The 18,478-nt window shown below is 39.8% G+C and overlaps 3 protein-coding genes and 1 long non-coding RNA gene across 6 annotated transcripts; 2 read left to right on the top strand and 2 right to left on the bottom strand.

Annotated features, from left to right (window-relative positions):
* The first annotated feature begins 3,156 nt into the window (after positions 1-3,156).
* On the top strand, positions 3,157-9,328 carry ltb4r2b (leukotriene B4 receptor 2b). 3 transcript variants are annotated; one of them, XM_079284782.1, is made up of 5 exons: positions 3,157-3,267; positions 5,945-6,527; positions 7,575-7,775; positions 7,883-7,926; positions 8,494-9,328. In XM_079284782.1, the coding sequence occupies exons 2-5, from the start codon at positions 5,946-5,948 to the stop codon at positions 8,684-8,686; spliced, it is 1,020 nt and encodes a 339-aa protein (XP_079140908.1). In that variant the 5' UTR covers positions 3,157-3,267; position 5,945; the 3' UTR covers positions 8,687-9,328. The 3 variants fall into 3 exon arrangements, with proteins under 3 accessions (XP_079140908.1, XP_079140907.1, XP_079140906.1); XM_079284781.1 differs by having other exon boundaries at positions 8,491-9,328; XM_079284780.1 differs by having other exon boundaries at positions 8,434-9,328.
* A 160-nt stretch (positions 9,329-9,488) lies between these two features.
* On the bottom strand, positions 9,489-10,904 carry LOC306789026. Its single transcript, XR_013772635.1, has 3 exons — positions 10,830-10,904; positions 10,020-10,054; positions 9,489-9,665 (listed from the first exon to the last, which is right to left on the bottom strand). It is a non-coding gene; the product is annotated as an uncharacterized lncRNA (long non-coding RNA).
* A 657-nt stretch (positions 10,905-11,561) lies between these two features.
* Positions 11,562-12,612, top strand: sdr39u1 (short chain dehydrogenase/reductase family 39U, member 1; the record flags this gene model as incomplete). The annotated part of the gene is made up of 3 exons (XM_079285826.1): positions 11,562-11,595; positions 11,694-11,846; positions 12,185-12,612. The coding sequence occupies 3 exons, from the start codon at positions 11,562-11,564 to the stop codon at positions 12,610-12,612; spliced, it is 615 nt and encodes a 204-aa protein (XP_079141952.1).
* A 688-nt stretch (positions 12,613-13,300) lies between these two features.
* mettl17 (methyltransferase like 17) lies at positions 13,301-18,434 on the bottom strand. Its single transcript, XM_079285001.1, has 14 exons — positions 18,276-18,434; positions 17,636-17,777; positions 17,397-17,546; positions 17,198-17,285; positions 16,743-16,824; positions 16,140-16,213; positions 15,959-16,053; positions 15,792-15,862; positions 15,033-15,140; positions 14,791-14,859; positions 14,631-14,681; positions 14,449-14,541; positions 13,976-14,172; positions 13,301-13,563 (listed from the first exon to the last, which is right to left on the bottom strand). Exons 1-14 carry the CDS (start codon positions 18,336-18,338, stop codon positions 13,470-13,472), a joined length of 1,377 nt encoding a protein of 458 aa, XP_079141127.1. The 5' UTR covers positions 18,339-18,434; the 3' UTR covers positions 13,301-13,469.
* Between the last annotated feature and the right edge of the window lie 44 nt (positions 18,435-18,478).

Genomic DNA, 18,478 nt, shown 5'->3' with positions numbered 1-18,478 from the left:
GGCTTCTGTGTCAAATGTGGAAATCTGTGGGATTCTACAGTAATTTGTTCTACGACAAGGACAATATTAGCTACTTCTACATCCAGAAATTATGCATGAAGAGTGAAGATTGTGGACACAGTGGCAAAACACAAATGTTTTTTTCACAAGAATCTCAAGCTGCTCTTCACTCTAGCGGTGACGTCACGAACTCTAAGCTGCGCAATACACACCCATTATAAAGTCAGAAAAGGGCTGAAAAATCATAAAAGTTAAATTGCTGCAGTTCAAAAAGTTTAAAATATATCAAAAAGCTGAATCATGTGGCAATAGTTAAGGGTTTTCTCAACATTGTAAAGTTGAAATGGTGTCTGTAGCTGAAAGTATGAGGAAGTTGAAGGATTTGAAAGTTGAAGAAGTTTAAGAGGATTTAAAAATATTCTCCATAGAGATCCCATTGAAAATGGGATCTCTATGTATAACTGGAGTTGAATGGCTAGTAAATTGTTTGAAGGACCTCTGCAATGAGATGGATGAGTGCAGCACACAGGAGGAACTGCTGAGTGTCAACTTTATGGGAGGAAAGGAGAAAAGGGAGGAGGTGATTTCTGTTGACGTGTTGCCATCATGTGGTGAAAGACGAAACAGTTTTTCTGTAACTTTCCTCAACAGTTTGCTTTCACAGCCCGAGGACACGGATTTTTGTGATCACTGAAATATGTTTTGCAACTTGTACTCTGAGGTACTGATGTTCTGAGTCAGAGAGGAACTCAAGATCATTTATTGGCCGAATGACACAATGGATTTAACTGAAGTACATTTGTTTGCAGTTGAATATATAATTACAATGTATTTAAATACTGTAGACAAGCTGATGCAGGAAAGCACAGATTTAAACATTAGTACTCCATTGTTGTTTTTCCTTTAAGCATATGAATTGTATTTTTGACATATATGTTAAAATATAAGTTCCCTATAAAGAGAAATAAAACTTGTAACATTGTTTAAAAAAATACTACGATGAAAAGGGAAATGTTAATGGCTGTTCAAATCAATATCACCAGAGGTTTTTCATCCCTCCTGGTACATTCTGTAACACATTACATGTACTTTGTTTGTCAAAGTAAAAAAAGCTTCATACATGTTTGTTTACATTACATGCATGAGCAGACTGACCCCCACTGCTACCAATTCTTAATTTTGCCAAACATACACTATAAAAAAATGTATCCTTTTTTTAAATGATTACATTTCCAACCACTTAATTTGCCGCATAATCTCTATAACTATAAAATAAAGTGTTGAATATGTCAACTTGCAACATGTCCACGACAAAGCTGCTCTTTCAGCCACACTCAGTCAGTCTGTCGGTTCACCCCTTTGGTTCAGACTGAAATATCTCAGCTACTGTGCTGCAAAATGTTGTATTCATATTCATGGTACCCAGAGGACGAATCCTAATGACTTTGGTTATTAATCACGTTTTAGTCTGTCACTATCAACAGGTTAGAATTTTCATTTATACCTGCAAAACTCTCTTTCTGCCTCAGGGGTGTTTAGTGCTACAGTATTTAATGTTAGCATGCTAATGTGCTAAAGTAAGATGAACATGGTAAAATAATACCTGCTACACATCAGCATGTTTGCATGGTCACTGTGAGCATGTCTAAGTTTCTGTAGAATGTTTTACTAAGCTTTCCATTTACATTTGAGTGGGATCGATCAATTTATATTTCGTAAATCAATAAGAAACTTTTAGGGGAGACACCTGGGAATATTTTGGATATCTCTTTTTATTACTCAATAAATCAGACAATACATTCAGCAGCAATACATAACCATTTCCACCATGTTGTTGGGAATAAAATGTTGTGTAAATCAGGCTATGAATGATATATGAATAAACCCCTGAGAATGAAACGTTTGGTGTGTGAGAAAGACTGAGAATCTGAGAAAAAAACACATTTTGAGAAAACATCCTTTAAAGATATTTATTGTAAAATTCCATTCATTTTGAGGACACTACAGGTGAATATAGGGTATAAGAACATCTAGATATCACCATGACATTTCCCCCAATTGATTACTTATGAAGACAACTTATTGTTTTATTAGAAGTTTTCTGAAATGTTATGTTTAAATATGCAAGTGAGGCATTATCTATAACCTTTGGGGAATTAGGAGAACCCTACAGACGTAAACAGACAAAGTAGTAAAAAAAACCTCTAAATGTGTACTTTGGATGATTTCTTTCCACTAGCCTGAAAGAAGACATGCTATGGCACCAAAATAGCGCAACATTATTTTTGCTTGAAGCGCCTGAAGAAGAACTTTCCATATTTTGCCTTGCAATATCTGTTGTGATTAATAAATAAATAATAATTTCAATACTTTTAGTGGCATCAAAGTAGAAATAGAGGATGATGAACGATAAAAGAAATAGTCAGGATTTCAAAGTGATAAAGCATTTGGAGTTTATTCTGAATATTACAAACAGTCTCAACAACACTTAGTTGATTCTGGCTTCAGCTTCTCATTTTCAGCTGCCCACAGCGACTGACAGTTAACTTTCAGTTCAAGTCATCCGTCTCCACTGTGTATAAGCGTGCTGAAACTGCATTCATGTGAGCCATGACGTCACTGAACAAGGGCATGCATGTTCAGCAAAGCTTCTCCAGCATTCCTGCCAGTGTCAGAAACGTGTGTGAACTAGTTGGAAATGTGTGTGTGTGTGTGTGTGTGTGTGTGTGTGTGTGTGTGTGTGTGTGTGTGTGTGCTATGTTGCATGTTTCCGCTTGTGTGCCCATGCATCCATGGAATGATGAGCTTGTGCAAGAGTTTGACTCACCAATTACTTCAGATTATGCAACACTTGACTCACAGAGTGAAAAGTGCCGCAAGATACCCAAATATGCATTTTGATACGAGACATTGGGACATGCTTCCAAAAAGAATGCACGTTTCTTTACTTAAAAAACGAATCCCTGAATGCATACAATGTTGTAGCATGGATGCATTCCACGGGATCATAATCATATATGGAGATGATACAGCAGTGAAGATAGAGGGAGGGAGAGTGAGAGTTTTAGGGAAGGACACACCTCTCTGCCTCCCTCTCTCTCTAACCACAGCATGTTGCAGCCTGTGGGGCAGGATGTGATTCAGTTTATTATGAACCGAGCTCACAGTGACCGTCATAAGAGGGAACCGCTGTCGGACAGATCGGAGAGCAGCAGTGGGATAATTGAATTGGACATTTATCACAGAGAGAGATCAAGTCCTGGGAAGGTCAGTCACTCTTGAACGTTCACTAGAAAACTTGATTTTCATTCATTCTCTCTCTGTAAGATTTTTCCAACATCTGCTTCTTAAAATAATAATTTACTTTTCTTGGCTTGATTATTTGCATATTGCAGATTTATTACAAACCTATGAATCATTGTTGTAAAACGTTGGACAGCAAGATAAGCCATGGCTGTTTCTTTATTGACAAAAAAAAAGTTCCCAGAGTTCGCAAAGTCAATGACAGTGTTGTGGTCATTTTCAGATTCTTTCAAAAGTTCCTCAGGTTTTGTTTTAGTTGTTTTAGAACCCAAATAGTTCCTTGAAATTGTCAGAAAACATATATTTGCTGTGTGTTTTCTCCCATTTGACGGATTCTCTTGCAGACTTTCACAGTTCTTTCCTCAGCTTGTCTTTTTTTCAGTAAATTGCATCAGTTTTATTCGTTTATCCATTACAACAGTACATTACGTCATATGTTTACTGCAACATCAGGTTATAATTTGCAGATGTTTGTGTTTCTTACCTGAACTGATAGATAGCATGTTCATCTGGGGGCTGGAACGGCTTTATGTCGCCTTGCTTTATTAAAAACTTGAAAAACAGATTTCATCTGACAGCATCAATCTGTTGTTCAGACGTGGCTTTCCGTAGCATTTTACTCTAGTGATGTAAGAGCTTTTAAGTGTTTACTCATCACTGTTGTTTATGGCCATCAGGGGAAAATAAACAGTTTGCTTTAGTGGGACCAGAGCAAGGAAACTAAGACTTAATCAGGAAATAAGGGCTGTTCTCAGAAGGTAAATGTAATTTTGCGGCGATCTTATCAATCCTTTCTCTACATCACTCATGTTCCGCATATTAGTGTATAATAATAGTCAGGGTTGGTCAGAGACACACCATAAGTGTTTTTCCCTAAAGGTCAACCCTCTGTGACTTCTGCACTGCAGGTTACTAGTTTCCGCTACAGGACAGTGAGAAAGAAAGATTCAAGACAACAAAACAAATTTGAGAGTGTGTCGAAATACTGCTCTCCTATGACGCGGTAATGTTCGGCGTGTTTTAGCATGCTGCCTCTGAGTTTGATCTGTCGGCCACAGGATCTAATGTGAATATTTTAGAGGCTGCGTCAGGGTGGAAGCCATCCTCTAGTTATGGAAACAGCTCGTGTACATTTGGTGAACAGTATTTTGTAATGTTTATCTTCAATAATGGCAGATTGTATTCTCCAGACCATCACTATCTTCGTCTTAGACAAGTAGGTGTTCTCAGAAATCCAACAATCGGGTCTTCAGCTAATCTGAATAAAGTGTTAAGTGAAAGATTAAAATCACCAACACAGTATTTAGTTAATGGAATTCCTGTCGCCTCTCTTTCCTCTTTTACGATTGATTTTCATTGTTCACAGTTTGAAAATGTCTCTATGAAGAGGAAGTTCTTGTTTCACCGCATGTTCCTGTAACCGTGTAGACATATCATGTGAAGACGGTTTTATCAAAAGCTGTTAAAAACGCCTTTGAAGCCAATAAGAAAATTTCATAAAAACATCTGCTGATTGACTTTTGATAATAATAATAAGTGTGCAGCATAAGAGATCTGATCAGTGTTGAAGGAAGGTCTGCATCTGCTACCAAAGAAAAACATCCAAGGTTAGCAGAAAAGTGGGCTGATGAACTTATGAGAACCAGCAAAGATCTCTATCTCTGCTCCAGTGACACTGAATACTCAGCAGTGATGATCATCATTTCCCTTTATGCCTCTTGGCATGTAGGGCAGCAACACAAGTCTTCCACTCCTGTCTGTCCTGGGCGAGTCAAGCAGTGATGAACAGAGTGAATAAAGTCTTGTTTCATACACTGATAAAGTCCAGTTGCAGAGATAGCTTCATGGATAGACACTAGACCCTAGTACTGATAATGCAATGAATACAAATACAAGTTCAAATATAATAAATATTGAATTAAAACATGCATCAATCATTACACACAACCCTGTGTAATATAAACACTCTCAGCCCGCTTCCGATACTTTAAACGTCCAGTGTGTATACATTTAGGGGATCAACAAATAAGTAGAATTCTATTAATAATTATTTTTGTTTAGTTTATATTCACCTGAAAATAGGAATTGTTCTGTTTTGTTACGACACACTGGACCTTTACCGCTTCAAAATGTTCTCATTCCAGATAGAATCGAGACACCGTGGCGTCACTTTCTAACACACTGGGTCGTCCAGTCGCAGTAAACACGTGGTTAATGTTGTTAATTCAAACTAAAGCACTTGCTTGGGTTTAGGTAACCAAACCATTTAGTTAGATTTAGGAAAATACATCATGGTACGACTTAAAATAACTACTTACGCGAAATAAACAATGTCACATAAGTATGAAAACACGTCACAAACATCGATGATTAACTAACTTTGGGACACGAACAACTGTTGTCTGGTTGAAAGTCCTGTGTTTGTTAGACCTAAACACCTCTCCTGCCACCTGGCATGTATCATCACGCTCACGGAGAGTTTTCTCTGAGAGTCTCGGTGCTGTTACTTGAAAGCCTGGTGAGTCTCATGCAGATGCTAAAGGGCTCCTCGTGCGTCGGCATCAAACAAAGCGTTGGTATTTGATGCCCCGGGCTGCTTATTTCGGTTCTAACTTTGTCTCTCGTCCGCATCTCCTTCCAGCATGAACAACTCCAATCATTCCGTCATTGCTTCCAATGACAGCGGCTCAAAAATCACCGAAAGTAACAGCGTCGTGAGCAATGACTTCTCCACGGCCGTGGGTACCCTCATCCTCAGCTTGGTCTTCCTCCTGGGCGTCCCTGGCAACCTCTTCATCGTCTGGAGCATCCTGGCTCGCATCCGACGACGCTCGGTCACCACCCTCCTCATCCTCAACCTGGCGTGTGCCGACGGCTGCCTCATGGCCCTCACCATCTTCTTCATTATCTACCTGGCCATGCAGACGTGGGTCTTTGGTGACGCCATGTGCAAAGTCTTGTTCTACCTGTGCAACACCAACATGTACGCCTCCATCTTTCTGATCACACTGATGAGCGTGCACAGGTGCGTGGCTGTGGTGTTGCCGAGAACAATGTCCTCCCGGATCACCGAGAAGATCGTGAGGAGGGTGATCGCAGGAACGTGGGTGTTGGTGATGGTCATTTCTATCCCCTCACTGGTGTTTCGGGACGTCAGAGAGGACACAGACGAGAATAATAAATTAAGACTGGTGTGCACGCCTAATCACACACTGACTCGACATGTAAGTAGACTGGGGCTGCAATAACGATTATTTTCATTATCCGTTTTTTATCTGATTATTTTCTTGACTCATTGATTTGTCGTTTGGTCAAAGTCTAATATTCATTTTTAGCTCTGTTTTCATCTCTTTAGCTGCTAAATGCTCCACTGTGTTCACCAGCTCGTCTTTAAATCTGTCCGTCTGTTGTTCGCTGCAGCAGGTAGTGTGCAGTGAGGTTTTTAAAAGCTGGAATTGATTAATAAACACAAACACATACAAATAACTGAAAATGTATATATTTTACTTTACTGCCATTAACCTATGGAAGCCCATTCCCGAAAGCAAAAAAAAAGAAAAGGTAACTAAAAAACAAAAACAACCTTTTCTCTTTTTTTGCTGGCGGGAATGGGCTTCCATAATTAACACAATAAAATAAAGTTATGTTGAGATTTGGCGTCACTTGACACACACATAGCATTGTACAGAAGTATAAAGCACACACACACATCTAGCTAGGCATTTAACTTCCGACAGCGCATTGCTGCCACATCATCAACAGAAAACAAAGATCAGTATACATTAGTTTAAGAGTTTTTTGCATAATTTGCATGTGATTTCAAAATATTTTCATGTTATAACAGCTTATGTTTTGCGTTATAACAAGATAGAATAACATATTGATCCATTTTTCTTTTTTCCGCCGTTGCACTAGTACGCTTCTGTAACACCTACAAGAAATTTACATCAAAATAATAAAGTATAATATCCCCAACAGAGGTGAAAATGTATGATTTAAAATTTAATTTAAAGTTGGCATATTGTAGAAGTAGTGTCTTAAATCCAACCCTGAGACAAGGATTTTACTAATTTTTACACAAAAAAAAATCCTTCAGAAAGACATAAAAATAATACATATACTGATTTACTCTTGTAAGGTTTATCTTTGTCTTGTGAATGAACAGATTCAGCTTCAGTATATTTTTATTGCTCTGCCTTGTTTTGATATTTTCAGTACAGAAACACATGCAATCATTTCAATGAGTATGTTTTGTATCCTCCTGTCTGCAGGTGATGTTTCAGTATGCCGTTGAGACGGTGATGGGATTCATTCTCCCCTATGCCATCATCATAACGTGCTACGTCCTCATCCTGAGACGCCTGAGGAGGACCAAGTTCCAGCGAAAGGTCCGCAGCGAGAAACTCATCCTGGCTATCGTGGTGATGTTTGGCCTTTTCTGGCTGCCGTACCATGTTATCAACATGATGCAGGTGTGTGAGGGCGCGTTCACGGTATCACTCATCACATGATTTATATTTCTGATTTTGGATCAATGCTCTGATCTTTTGAATGACCACTGAGTATGTTTTGGTCCAAGGTGGCAGCTGAGTGGTGCGAGACGGGTTCACCCACAAGAAAAGTGTGAGTAACAAAAGATTTTCTTTGCAAGAGGTGACATATAGCCAGCTACAAATTCAGACAAAAATTAAGAATAACATTGGATTGATAACTCTATTCTATGATTCATTTACAGCTGATATTGACAGTCTGTCTCGTCATTTTGTGACTCTTGGAAATCAGTGTGTCTCCGTCGCTTTGTGTCTCTTTGAGGACATTTCGTGCCTCTTCACAGTTGTTTAGTGTCTCTTTGTTGTCACTTTGTAGGGATTTTGTGTCTCCTTATAGTTTAAAGTGAATTTGTGGTCAATCTGTGTAGTGATTTTTTAGTAGTTTAGAGTCTCTCATCGGTTTATGTCAGGGACATTTTGCAGATTGGGCTTGTTCAGTAATCCATCCGTTGATAAATATATATTTCATAATTCAGTTAATTTGAGAGCAAGATCTTTAAATCAGGCTTTCACCAAACTCCAATTTCATTTCCCCTGAAGATAGTGTGTTTTAGTTGTGGTGTGAAATGTTTTTCTGCAGATTGGATAAAATCACTAAATCCAGTCGGGCCGTGACTTCGGCTTTTGCCTTCATCAGCAGCTGTGCCAACCCCGTCCTCTACACCTTCGCTGGGAAGTCCTACATCAAGCAGAATGGCTTCGCCTTCATGGCTCGGCTCTTTGAGGGCACGTCGGTGGACCAAACTGGAACCAAAAAGAGTAAAGACACTGTGGGACTCAGTGCTGTCGACTCTGTGAACGACTCAGGAGCAGGAAGTAGTTTTAAAAAATGAGAGATGAGCGTTGAATGAACTTTATGCACAAATGAAAGCAGTGTTTTGTTTTGTAGATTGTGTTGAAACAAGTTTGACTGAAATTAAGTTTGTACCCGTCCGTTAAATTAGAACTGTAAATACTTTTACATTGTAGTTTCAGTTCACTTCTAGGAAAACCAAATAACTACAGTACAAAGTGTACTTGGGAGCCACTAGTGTTTTTTTTTCACAGCACAAGTTATAAATATGTGATGTCTAACAAGACAACTCAGCAACTTCTTTTCATTACAAATATGTATCGAATCATAAACACCCCGAATAGATACGTTTGAACATAATCTGTAAACTAGTTTACGCTTGCAATACTTTGACCGGTAGAGAATATTTTTGACATGTCTGAGCTGGACTCTGCTGCAGCCTCAACTTGTTTAAAAAGCCTTTTATAAATGCTACACAAACTGAACCCAGTTCTTTGGATTGGGCACAATCTAAGAAAACCGTTGTTCACGTCTCCAATCCATTGTATAGTCGGTCAAGTCTGTAAATTCTTATTTTTTTTTTTTAACCTTAATCTGTAATGAGTTACCATGTTACACATGTTGTGGATCTCTGCTGCAGTGTAGAAAGAAGCAATTTCTTTAATGAGTCATATTAAAATGTTACCTGCATAAAGAGTTTATACAATTGTTTCTGCAGCCCCCCCCCCCCCCCCCCTTCACAACTCACTGTGAGCCACTGAGTAGTAAACTACTGATGAACTCTCGCATATTCTACAAGCTCGACATGACCGGCAATGCAAATAGACATACACAAGTTAAGTCATTCAGCTTTATTTAGTGAATTTCAGTGTTCTTACATACAGTGTCACAAGACTAGATTATGATAAAGACATGCCATTATTTGAGGCCGCAAAACATTACTTGAACGCCTTAAAAATAAACTTCAAAATTCCAGAAAGTGGCAATCCTGCTTTGTGTTCATGCAGCGTTCCCTTTACCTGTAAACACAAAAAAGGCAAATTAACAAACGTGTTGATTTAATGATTATAGTGTTCAGAAAGTGATGTCATCCAGACTTTTTAATCCATTAACAAAGACCAGAGCAGCCGTACAGAGATTAATCTGTTGAAAACCAATAGGAATAGTATGTCAAGTCTCAAAAGCTGTTTTATATAAATAAAGCAGCCCTGGGCGTGGCCTCTGAACAAGGCCTTCAATTCATAAACTATAGACCTCAAGTTTGAATGCAGTGCTTTAGTAATAGACTGCATTCATTTGACCTAATAAACTTACAATATGTACAATCATGAGTGGTACTAATGTGCACAATCAATCAAAAGACAGACACTGACCTTATCACAAGGCATCCGGTCCAGGCTCTTATATCCTAAAAAAAAAAAAAAAAAAAATAGATGTTAAGTCTCATCTTGAAAGACAGTGAGCATCCTCACTAGTATTTGTTCTGCCAAACCCATCAGCGCAGTGAAAGAATAATCATGAGTTTCAGCTGAAACACGGACTCACATGCAACTCATCATTAAGGTTTGATGGTGTAATGCAGAACAGTTTAAAGTAGATTTATTATAAGTAGAAATGTGGCATCTTTCAAAAAGGTGGTTCTGCTCAGAGATGCAGATGAAAGAAAATACTGTAATACCTCTGCAGCACGTTTAAATGCCTGCGAACATTACACTTAACAGTCGTGGAGTTGCAATTTATTGCAGGACTGTTTAATTATACATTAGTTAATAACTGGCAATTGAGTGCACGATAAGCCTCCTAAAACGTAGTTTAAAGTCAGATTAAGGCCTGTCTGTTGCACACGTGAACGAATTCATTAGTTTATAATAACCTGTAGTTCTACTGCAAGAGTGCTTTTACGTTATATAAAAGTAGACAACAAAAATGCCAACGTTTAAAAACACCTGGATGTTTCTTACGATAGTAATTAAGTAATTTAAATCGAAACATAGCATCAATTTGAGCCATTATTTGTCGAGTAACTGGGCTCGTTAACACAGACCATGCGGTCTGTTTGGCGCTAATGAAGCCACAGTGCTAACAACGACAATATGTGCGGCAATAACCGCGACAAAACAGCCACGAGCACACATAAACTGTGACATAAACAAACTAATCTGATACTAAATGTGAATATTCACCGTTAAAGAAGCTCCACGTGCGTTGGTTCCTGTTTCTGTCTCTCTGCAGCTGCACGTCCGACCTCCTTCACTGCAACAAGGAAGAGAGACTGTTGATGAGGCTGGGGCTCAATTTATGTCTTTACCAAAACCACGTGTTTGCTGTAGGGGGACAGGCAACTTCCGGGTCTGACGCAGTAGGCTAAACAAGAGCCAGTATTATAAAAACACATGTTTACATAAGTTATGAACAGCATATTCTCTTTAATGCATGTATAGTAAATATCATTATTGAAATGAAAGGTTGTTTTTTTTACTAAAATGTATCAACAAACATGCAGTTTTTTTTTATGCTGTTGTATTATTAAATGCTGATTTATATTGTTGTTCGTTATTCACTGTATTGTTCGGTTCCTCCGACCGTCTATTGTGTGTTTTTTGTTTGTTTTGTTTGGTCTATATTGGCAGCTAATTTTTCTTTCTTTCCTTGAAACCAATAACCAGATGTGACAAAAGTTTATCAATGCGTGTGTGAAGATTTGAGTATGAGTTCAACTTAAATTAATTAAACTCATCAGCTTACAATTGTTATTAACTTAATAACATGTCATCCACCCGTTCACATGAAAACACTTGACTCACTAAACTCACATACTTTTTTTTTAGTCAGTAAATATTAACAGATAGATGTATTTAATAAGATGATTGAATGGCATTTGTGTTTTTTTAAAACATACTGTTTTAAACTATAAAATGACGTTTCAGCGCGTCCTGGTATCAGGAGTAGGTGAGTCTCTGCCTAATGATAAAACCTCAGATTTAAACTTCAGACCAGACTAACTCACAGATAGTATAGACATTCATTGTTTGCTTTTTGACCCGCAGCTTGTTACAAGCACAGTCTGACAGCAGAGTACACAGAAGACAGTGAATGGACCCCGTTTGACGTTCTCTCCAAACTTGTGAAAGAGTGGGAGGCCTCGGCACTTCTTCCTGAGACTGTGACAAAAAACACCAAACAAGTCGTCATCAGGTCTGGTACGTAAAAGCCAATATTTCACTTAGAAAATCCTGTTAATCCAGTGCCCAGTAAACGTATAGTGCAGTATCAGGAAGTTGTGTCATGTTTTGCTCATAAGACGATAACAAAGAGAAACGGTTAATGCTTAGTTTTTTAAAATGTGATAATACTTTTCCGTCTTTCTTCTAAATCAGACATTTATTTTAGTACACATTGACTTGCAGGGTAACGGGTGGTCAGTGTAGGTGTAACGCCTCTTTATTGTAGTTCTACTCATTAAAGAGTTTAACTTAACTTTACCGAACTAAATCTTGCCCAGTGCCATCTTAAACTGATTCTTCACTTTCTCCACCAGGGTCAGTATTGGGCCGCGATGGTGGTGCCATGAAGCAAATGCTGCGCCCCTTCTGGCTCGGCCTCGGGGGCACTCTGGGGTCAGGAAGACAGCCGTTTCCCTGGATCCACGTCTCCGACCTGGCAGGAATCATCGCCCACGCCCTGGCGCCCCCTGCTGCCACCCCCTCGCCTTCGCCGCAAGTCTTCAACGGGGTCGCCCCGACACTGAACACCAACCTCGAGTTCACTAAAGAACTGGGCCGGGTCCTGAGGAGGCCCACCATCTTCCCCGTGCCCGGCTTCGTCATGAACACAGTTATGGGCTCTGAGAGGGCCGTGGTGCTCATGCAGGGCCAGAAAGTCCTCCCAAAGAGGACTCAAGAGGCCGGATTTGAGTACAAGTACCCGGACTTGAACTCAGCCCTGAAAGAGATCGTTGGGACTTAACAGATGTTGACAGAATGTGTGCTGACGTAAGAATTTCTGTAATTGTGTTCATATTTGCTGGATTAGAAGATTTTTAATAAATATGAAAGCTCAAATCAATCGTTTAACAAGAACTTCAGATCTGAGGACTGCCTGGAAAGTGTTTTTCATATCGCATAAGACCAGAGTATGAAGCGGGAGAGTTTCTTCATGCTCGGCATTAAATGGAGAAACCTAGACTCAAGACAAATACAGGTGTGATGAATCCCTGCGTACGTTCAGGGCACACTGGGATCAGACTGTTCAGGTGCTGAAGGACTACATGTAGACGAAACACCACCACTCTGATGTGTGTGTGAACTGCAGTCTGGATAAACTGAGCAAACTAACTATTAATATCTTTATTGATTAATCGTTTCGTCTCTATACAACATCAGTTCCTACATAATCGCATTCATTTCAGGTTTACGCAATAGACGGTGAACGTAATGATCAGTGGTGCTTTTGGACTTCTTTCATTAAAGAGATATTTATGAACTTTAACCTGAAGTATGGAAACACAGGAGGAAATGTCTTATTCTCCATGTTGTGACTTTTTAAATATCCCATTACTGTCATACTTGTTACAACAAATGGACTTTGATTTGTTGAAGGTGGTGCACAATAAAGCTGGGTGAAGAACTTATGTTATGACTTTTTATTGGAGTAATCAGAGTTTGTAACATTAGTCTGTAATTTAACAATTCCAGTGAGGAAACGCAGATGTTCTGTTCAACAAAAACAACGATGAGTCCTCGGTAGGCAGCCTTTTTTTCAATTTCAGGGCGTTGCCATCATACAAAAAGTCTAGAGAACAATGTCTCTTAGTCGCTGAATCATCACTCTGAATCACTCTGGGCGTCGCCATCGACTCCCTGAACGATTGGCAGTTGATCTCCCCAGTCGCTGCTCCGGGCACAGCGGTACACGTCTCTGGTTGAAGAAAATGAAACTCATTTCAGTCAAATTGAGAGGCGCTGTCGTCAGAGACACATTAGACAATGAGCTCAATTCAGTGTCCAATAAAAGCAGCTTACCAATTTCATGACTACAAGGACCGGCAAGGAGTAACATTAGTGTATCAGTGTAAACTCGGGTACTGACTCACTCAAATTAAATCAATACCCAGTCCTAATGGCCACTAACATAATAATATCCACTTGTTTCTTTTGAGTTTTTCTATTTATGTACATTAATCTGATAATACCTCTAATAAAAAAAATAAATACTGCACATGACACCTGCCATATGCTGCTGCCGCGTACATTTCTCATTCAGTCCCTTAGAGCTCTTGAACCACAATCAAACCAGTGTGTGTGTGTGTGTGATGCAGCGGAACTTTTACCGGCTGTGTTTCCGTGCCGTCACCACCAGGTGTTGTAGTTGTCCGTCGGAGCAGCACATTCGACAGTGGACGTGTCTTGTTCTGCGCTGCACCGGTGCGGTCAGCCTGGCCCAGTCCACGCCTTCTGCTTCTGCCTCCGATGGTTCTGTCCGAGTCAGAATCAGGTAGCTGAACTTCTCTGCCTGCCGGTCGTGGTGCTGAAAATAAATATTTTAATTAATAAGTGGTCTCTAGCTGTGATTTGCTGCCTGTTTTTGCATATCTATCAATACAACTTTCTTTGATTTGTTTACACTTTTGCTTCCTTTTGTTAGTAACTGGTGTAACACAATTGTGGTTTATCCTGTAATTACTTCCTGCTATTAGTTTGCTTTACACAGGAAAGTCAGCATGAGCAGTGATGATACTGTGGCTTTACACCAGGGTGTTTCAAAGTCTGACACCGGGACTAAATCGAGACGTGGGCTTCTTACCCCCGGGAGAGCCAGAGGGTGGTACATCTGCTGGAAGTTGCAGGGTGTGATGGGTTCAAGGGCCATCTTAGGACATGCCCGTTCATGAGGACACTGGAGAAAGAAAAGCAACCGAGAGAAGAAGACTGTGACACAGCTGGTTGAAAGTAGAATGTCTTAAACCAGCTGGGATTCAAACGTACCGGAGCGAACACTGACGCTGGTCTGGTGTCATGGACAGTCTTCTCTTGTTTCTGGAGAAACAGAACTGCAAGTCATCAGTCTGCTTCCATTAACTGTGTCAAATAATTTACACAACACCACCGAACACAATCCCCCATCTTATCTGCTGTATGTGAATACCTTTAATACAGTGTCTCTGGCCTCCATAAGCAGCCGATGGCCTTCTTTAGTCCCATTTTCCACCAGAAGCTACAAAAGAAAAACAAAATCAAAAGTCATGAAATAAGAGAGGACTTCTAGGTACAAGACGAGTTGCAATACACAACATGTCTCAGATCTATAGTCACTAAAGGTGCAAGGACAACAGAATACAATAGAAAGTGCACATCATCTATCAGTGATGTTTTGTCCTTTCAACCAACCAGGTACGAGCTTGTCTTCCTCCACAGAGTCAACACCGCCTCTTCTCGGTCCTTCACATTGAGAAGCTCCGACAGGGTGAAGGCTGCGGCCACCAAGTCAAACTGCACCTGGAAGGAGAAACGCCGGACTGTCAGGGCTCCTCGTCCTCGAGTCTTAAGTGATGTCGCTCCACAGATACAAAAACGTTCCAAGAACAAAGAAATGTAAAAGAGGGAATCTCAACCTCCTCATTAGCTTATTATATCTTCTGTATCATGGGCTTACTGTGGTGCTTCTGCACTACATTTCCCAGAGATCACTTTTCACTACAACTGTGCTCTCTGTGTCCTGAATTAACTACCTGCTTCCACTTCTATTTATTGAAAAATAAATATTTAAAATGCTTTTAAAAGCATAACAAAGTGTGGGTGTGAGGATTTGTGTCAACAAAGATTACCATCGCTCTTTGAACAACTGACAGAAACACTTTCTTGAGACGTGGCTTTCAAAGTAGAGATTCTCAGCCACTTCAACTGCTATTATAACACATGCTACTTAAATGCATGTGGATAATACTGATTGGAGTCAAACTATTCATAATGTGGGCGTTGAGAAAGAAAATCTTTCTTTTTTCGTTGCATATACAGCAAGAATCTCATTTGTTTGGAATTCAAAATTGAAGGCTGGAACATATATATTTATATTTTAAGGAACTGTTGAACTTAACTGAACACAGAAAGTGTTTTTCTTTGGTGCTGGAATAAAAACAAGGTTTTTACCTTCGGAGAGACAGGGAGGAACTGTCTGAAATAGACTTGTTTGAAGTGAGGTTCAGCTCTTTCGTCATCACCTGCTCAACATGAAAAATCAAACACTTAAGATTCTCCGATCAATTATTTTACCCAAATAAAATGTTACAAAGCAAATTCAAAGTTTGCGTGTTCACCTTTAAGGAGTCGCTCTGCCAGGATGTTCATGGGCCCGGAGCTGTCCACACACACCATCTCCTTCAGAGTGTCGCCCCAGCACGAGTGTGACGCCCTGTGGGAGAAACAGAGAGACTCAGTTCACGGTCTCGTCATTTACATGAGAACGCTCGTAATGTTGCATCAGTTCTCTTCACCAACCAGGCAACTGTTCCCAGCCCCGACCCAAAATCCAGGAGAGACTGGGGGGCAAAAGAGGGATCCCTCTTCTTGATCTGAAACCATAGAACAGGTATTTAGAAGTCTGACCGCCTAACGCATTCAGGGTCATAATCCTCAGGAATGTATTTTGTTATTTTTTTCCATTGTTACCACTACATGTATAAAAATATATTTATTTTGGTGATCTGGGTGGACTGACTCTTTTAGGGGATATATTCCAGGCAAAAACATTGTTTTTCATGCACTGGTCAACTTTGAGATTTTCGGCTATTTTGTTGCCATAACACTTAGAAATGACTGTCTATATGTCGGTAACCAACAGTGGAAGTTTAAGATTTTTTTTACCTTATTCTCCTGTAGAGTCATCAAAATATATGGAATTTAACAATTTATATATTTAAAGGCTGGTTTCTCGAAATGAGTATATTCTCAGATTCACAAAAAATAAGTGTCTCAATAAGTAATAAACTGTAGAAGTTTCATACTGATATCTATTACTTAAATAGTTGACCCTAATCACCTGCGGTGTCTCCATCTAAGGACATCCGTGGTGTCAGTTAGTCTGTGATCTTTGTTCATTACCTCATTGATAGCTCTCCTCACTGCTGCGTAGCCCCCAGCCAGCCGAGCCACCATGTAGACCACACCTAGCTCTTCATCGTACCTGAAACACAGAGAGTGAGCTGTATAGAAACTCATCCACACCAGTTACTGTATAAGCTCCAAAATCTGACCGCAGACAGGGCTCCACTTCTGCCTTTGTTCAGAGCCTGGTATACGAACACAAGACTTTTGACATGTTAGTGTCAATATGAAAACTCATATGTAAATGAGTTGCCAAGTCATTTACGTTTGTAAAAACTTTAAAACTTTAAATATTGGTCGCTCTGGTTCAAATCAGACTCGTCTTAAGTTTGGTAAAAGATGCCGTTTCACCATTAGACAGCAGTTACATTAATTGAGATTATTGCTAAACACACATATCATTTAAATATATATTTCTGTCAAACAACGTGGAGATAAAAGCAAGTGTTTACTTCATGGTAGTCCAGCGATACGTCGTTTTTCTGAGCTCTGAAAACACTTTCTTCCTGATGCGGTCTGCAAGCAATTGTTCATCCATTTCTGCAATATAAAGCACATTTGTCTCCAGTTGCTGCATCATATAATGTATCAGCAGTTATTATACCATTATATTATTATTATTATTATTATTGTAATCTATGTGTCACCCACCTCCTCTCTTCTCCATCGCTTTCTCCCAAAGTTCTTTCTCCAGCCTCACAGCTTTCTGCCTCAGAGTCGAATCCTCGACGGCTCTCTTTCTGCTCCACAGGAAGTTCGTGAGGCTCCGAGAGCGGTCGGTCAGCCGAGTCACCTGAGCTCCTACAGGTGGACAGATTGGAGAGTCGCGCAGTGAGGCGACAGAAACATTTGGTACATCAACTGAAAGCCACGTTCATGATTTAACCTACTGTGAATAATGGACCGTGCAGCAGTCTGCAGTTCGTCAGGTAGGCGCAGAGTCTTCAGGTTGGTCACACCTGGATGCTTCCTGTGTGGTTCTCCTTTGAGGAAATCTACCTGGGACTGTGGGTGTGCCGCTGCACTCATTCCCTGAGGATGAGAAACAAAAACAAATGTTTCTTTACCACCACTTTAAGCTCCTCGAGTGAACGGTAACCTCCCTGCTTCTGGTATCGTGTTAAAAACATAATAATAGACTGACAAGAAATATCATAAGATAGTTTTAGAGCCAATATGTTGTATTCGATTTAAAATCTGTCGTCCATCTACGCATATTTTATTTATGACATTTCACAATCTGAACAAGTATTATAAATAAGTAATAAAATAGTATAGAATATTAAATAAGTAAAACAAATCCACAATAACTAAAATATTACACAGAATAATTGTAGTATAGCACAGTATTTATATTGCACAGCTTTTTAGTGTTAGTGTTGTGTGGTGTGGTCTACAGGGAGCAGAGCTGGTTGTGCAGATAGATAAATTAACTCTATTTATTCATCTCAGTTCTGCTTTAATCAGCTTCTCTGTATGACCTCCACAGTAAAGATGCTGCGTTCAATGACCCTCAAGAGCGCCACTCACCCGGCTCAGTATCTTCACGACCACCGCCCTCTGACAGAGGACTCCATAGCTCGGTGAAGCCATATCGTCAGAGCCTGAACCGGCGACTTTTTGCGTTTAAATGGCTTTCATTTTAACATTCATTCACATTTTTTGACTGGCACGGAAGCACGCTGAGGATCTTCTCACAAGTCCATCAACAAAATAATTCCGATTATCGTTAA

The sequence above is a fragment of the Melanostigma gelatinosum genome, assembly GCF_949748355.1.
Source record: "Melanostigma gelatinosum genome assembly, chromosome: 15".
In the NCBI taxonomy this organism is placed as follows: Eukaryota; Metazoa; Chordata; class Actinopteri; order Perciformes; family Zoarcidae; genus Melanostigma; species Melanostigma gelatinosum.
Note: the sequence above shows the minus strand (reverse complement) of the source record. Positions and strands in the feature narration are given on the sequence as shown.

Bases quoted from the DNA above. Each gene is read 5' to 3' on its own strand.
- ltb4r2b (XM_079284780.1), top strand. From the start codon at position 5,946: ATGAACAACTCCAATCATTCCGTCATTGCTTCCAATGACAGCGGCTCA. The intron at 6,528-7,574 runs GTAAGTAGACTG...TCCTGTCTGCAG, and splicing joins ATCACACACTGACTCGACAT to GTGATGTTTCAGTATGCCGT. The intron at 7,927-8,433 runs GTGAGTAACAAA...GTTTTTCTGCAG, and splicing joins GGTTCACCCACAAGAAAAGT to ATTGGATAAAATCACTAAAT.
- mettl17 (XM_079285001.1), bottom strand. From the start codon at position 18,338: ATGGCTTCACCGAGCTATGGAGTCCTCTGTCAGAGGGCGGTGGTCGTG. The intron at 14,682-14,790 runs GTATTCACATAC...CTGTTTCTCCAG, and splicing joins CCAGAGACACTGTATTAAAG to AAACAAGAGAAGACTGTCCA. The intron at 14,173-14,448 runs GTAAGAAGCCCA...ATTTATTTTCAG, and splicing joins ACCCTCTGGCTCTCCCGGGG to CACCACGACCGGCAGGCAGA.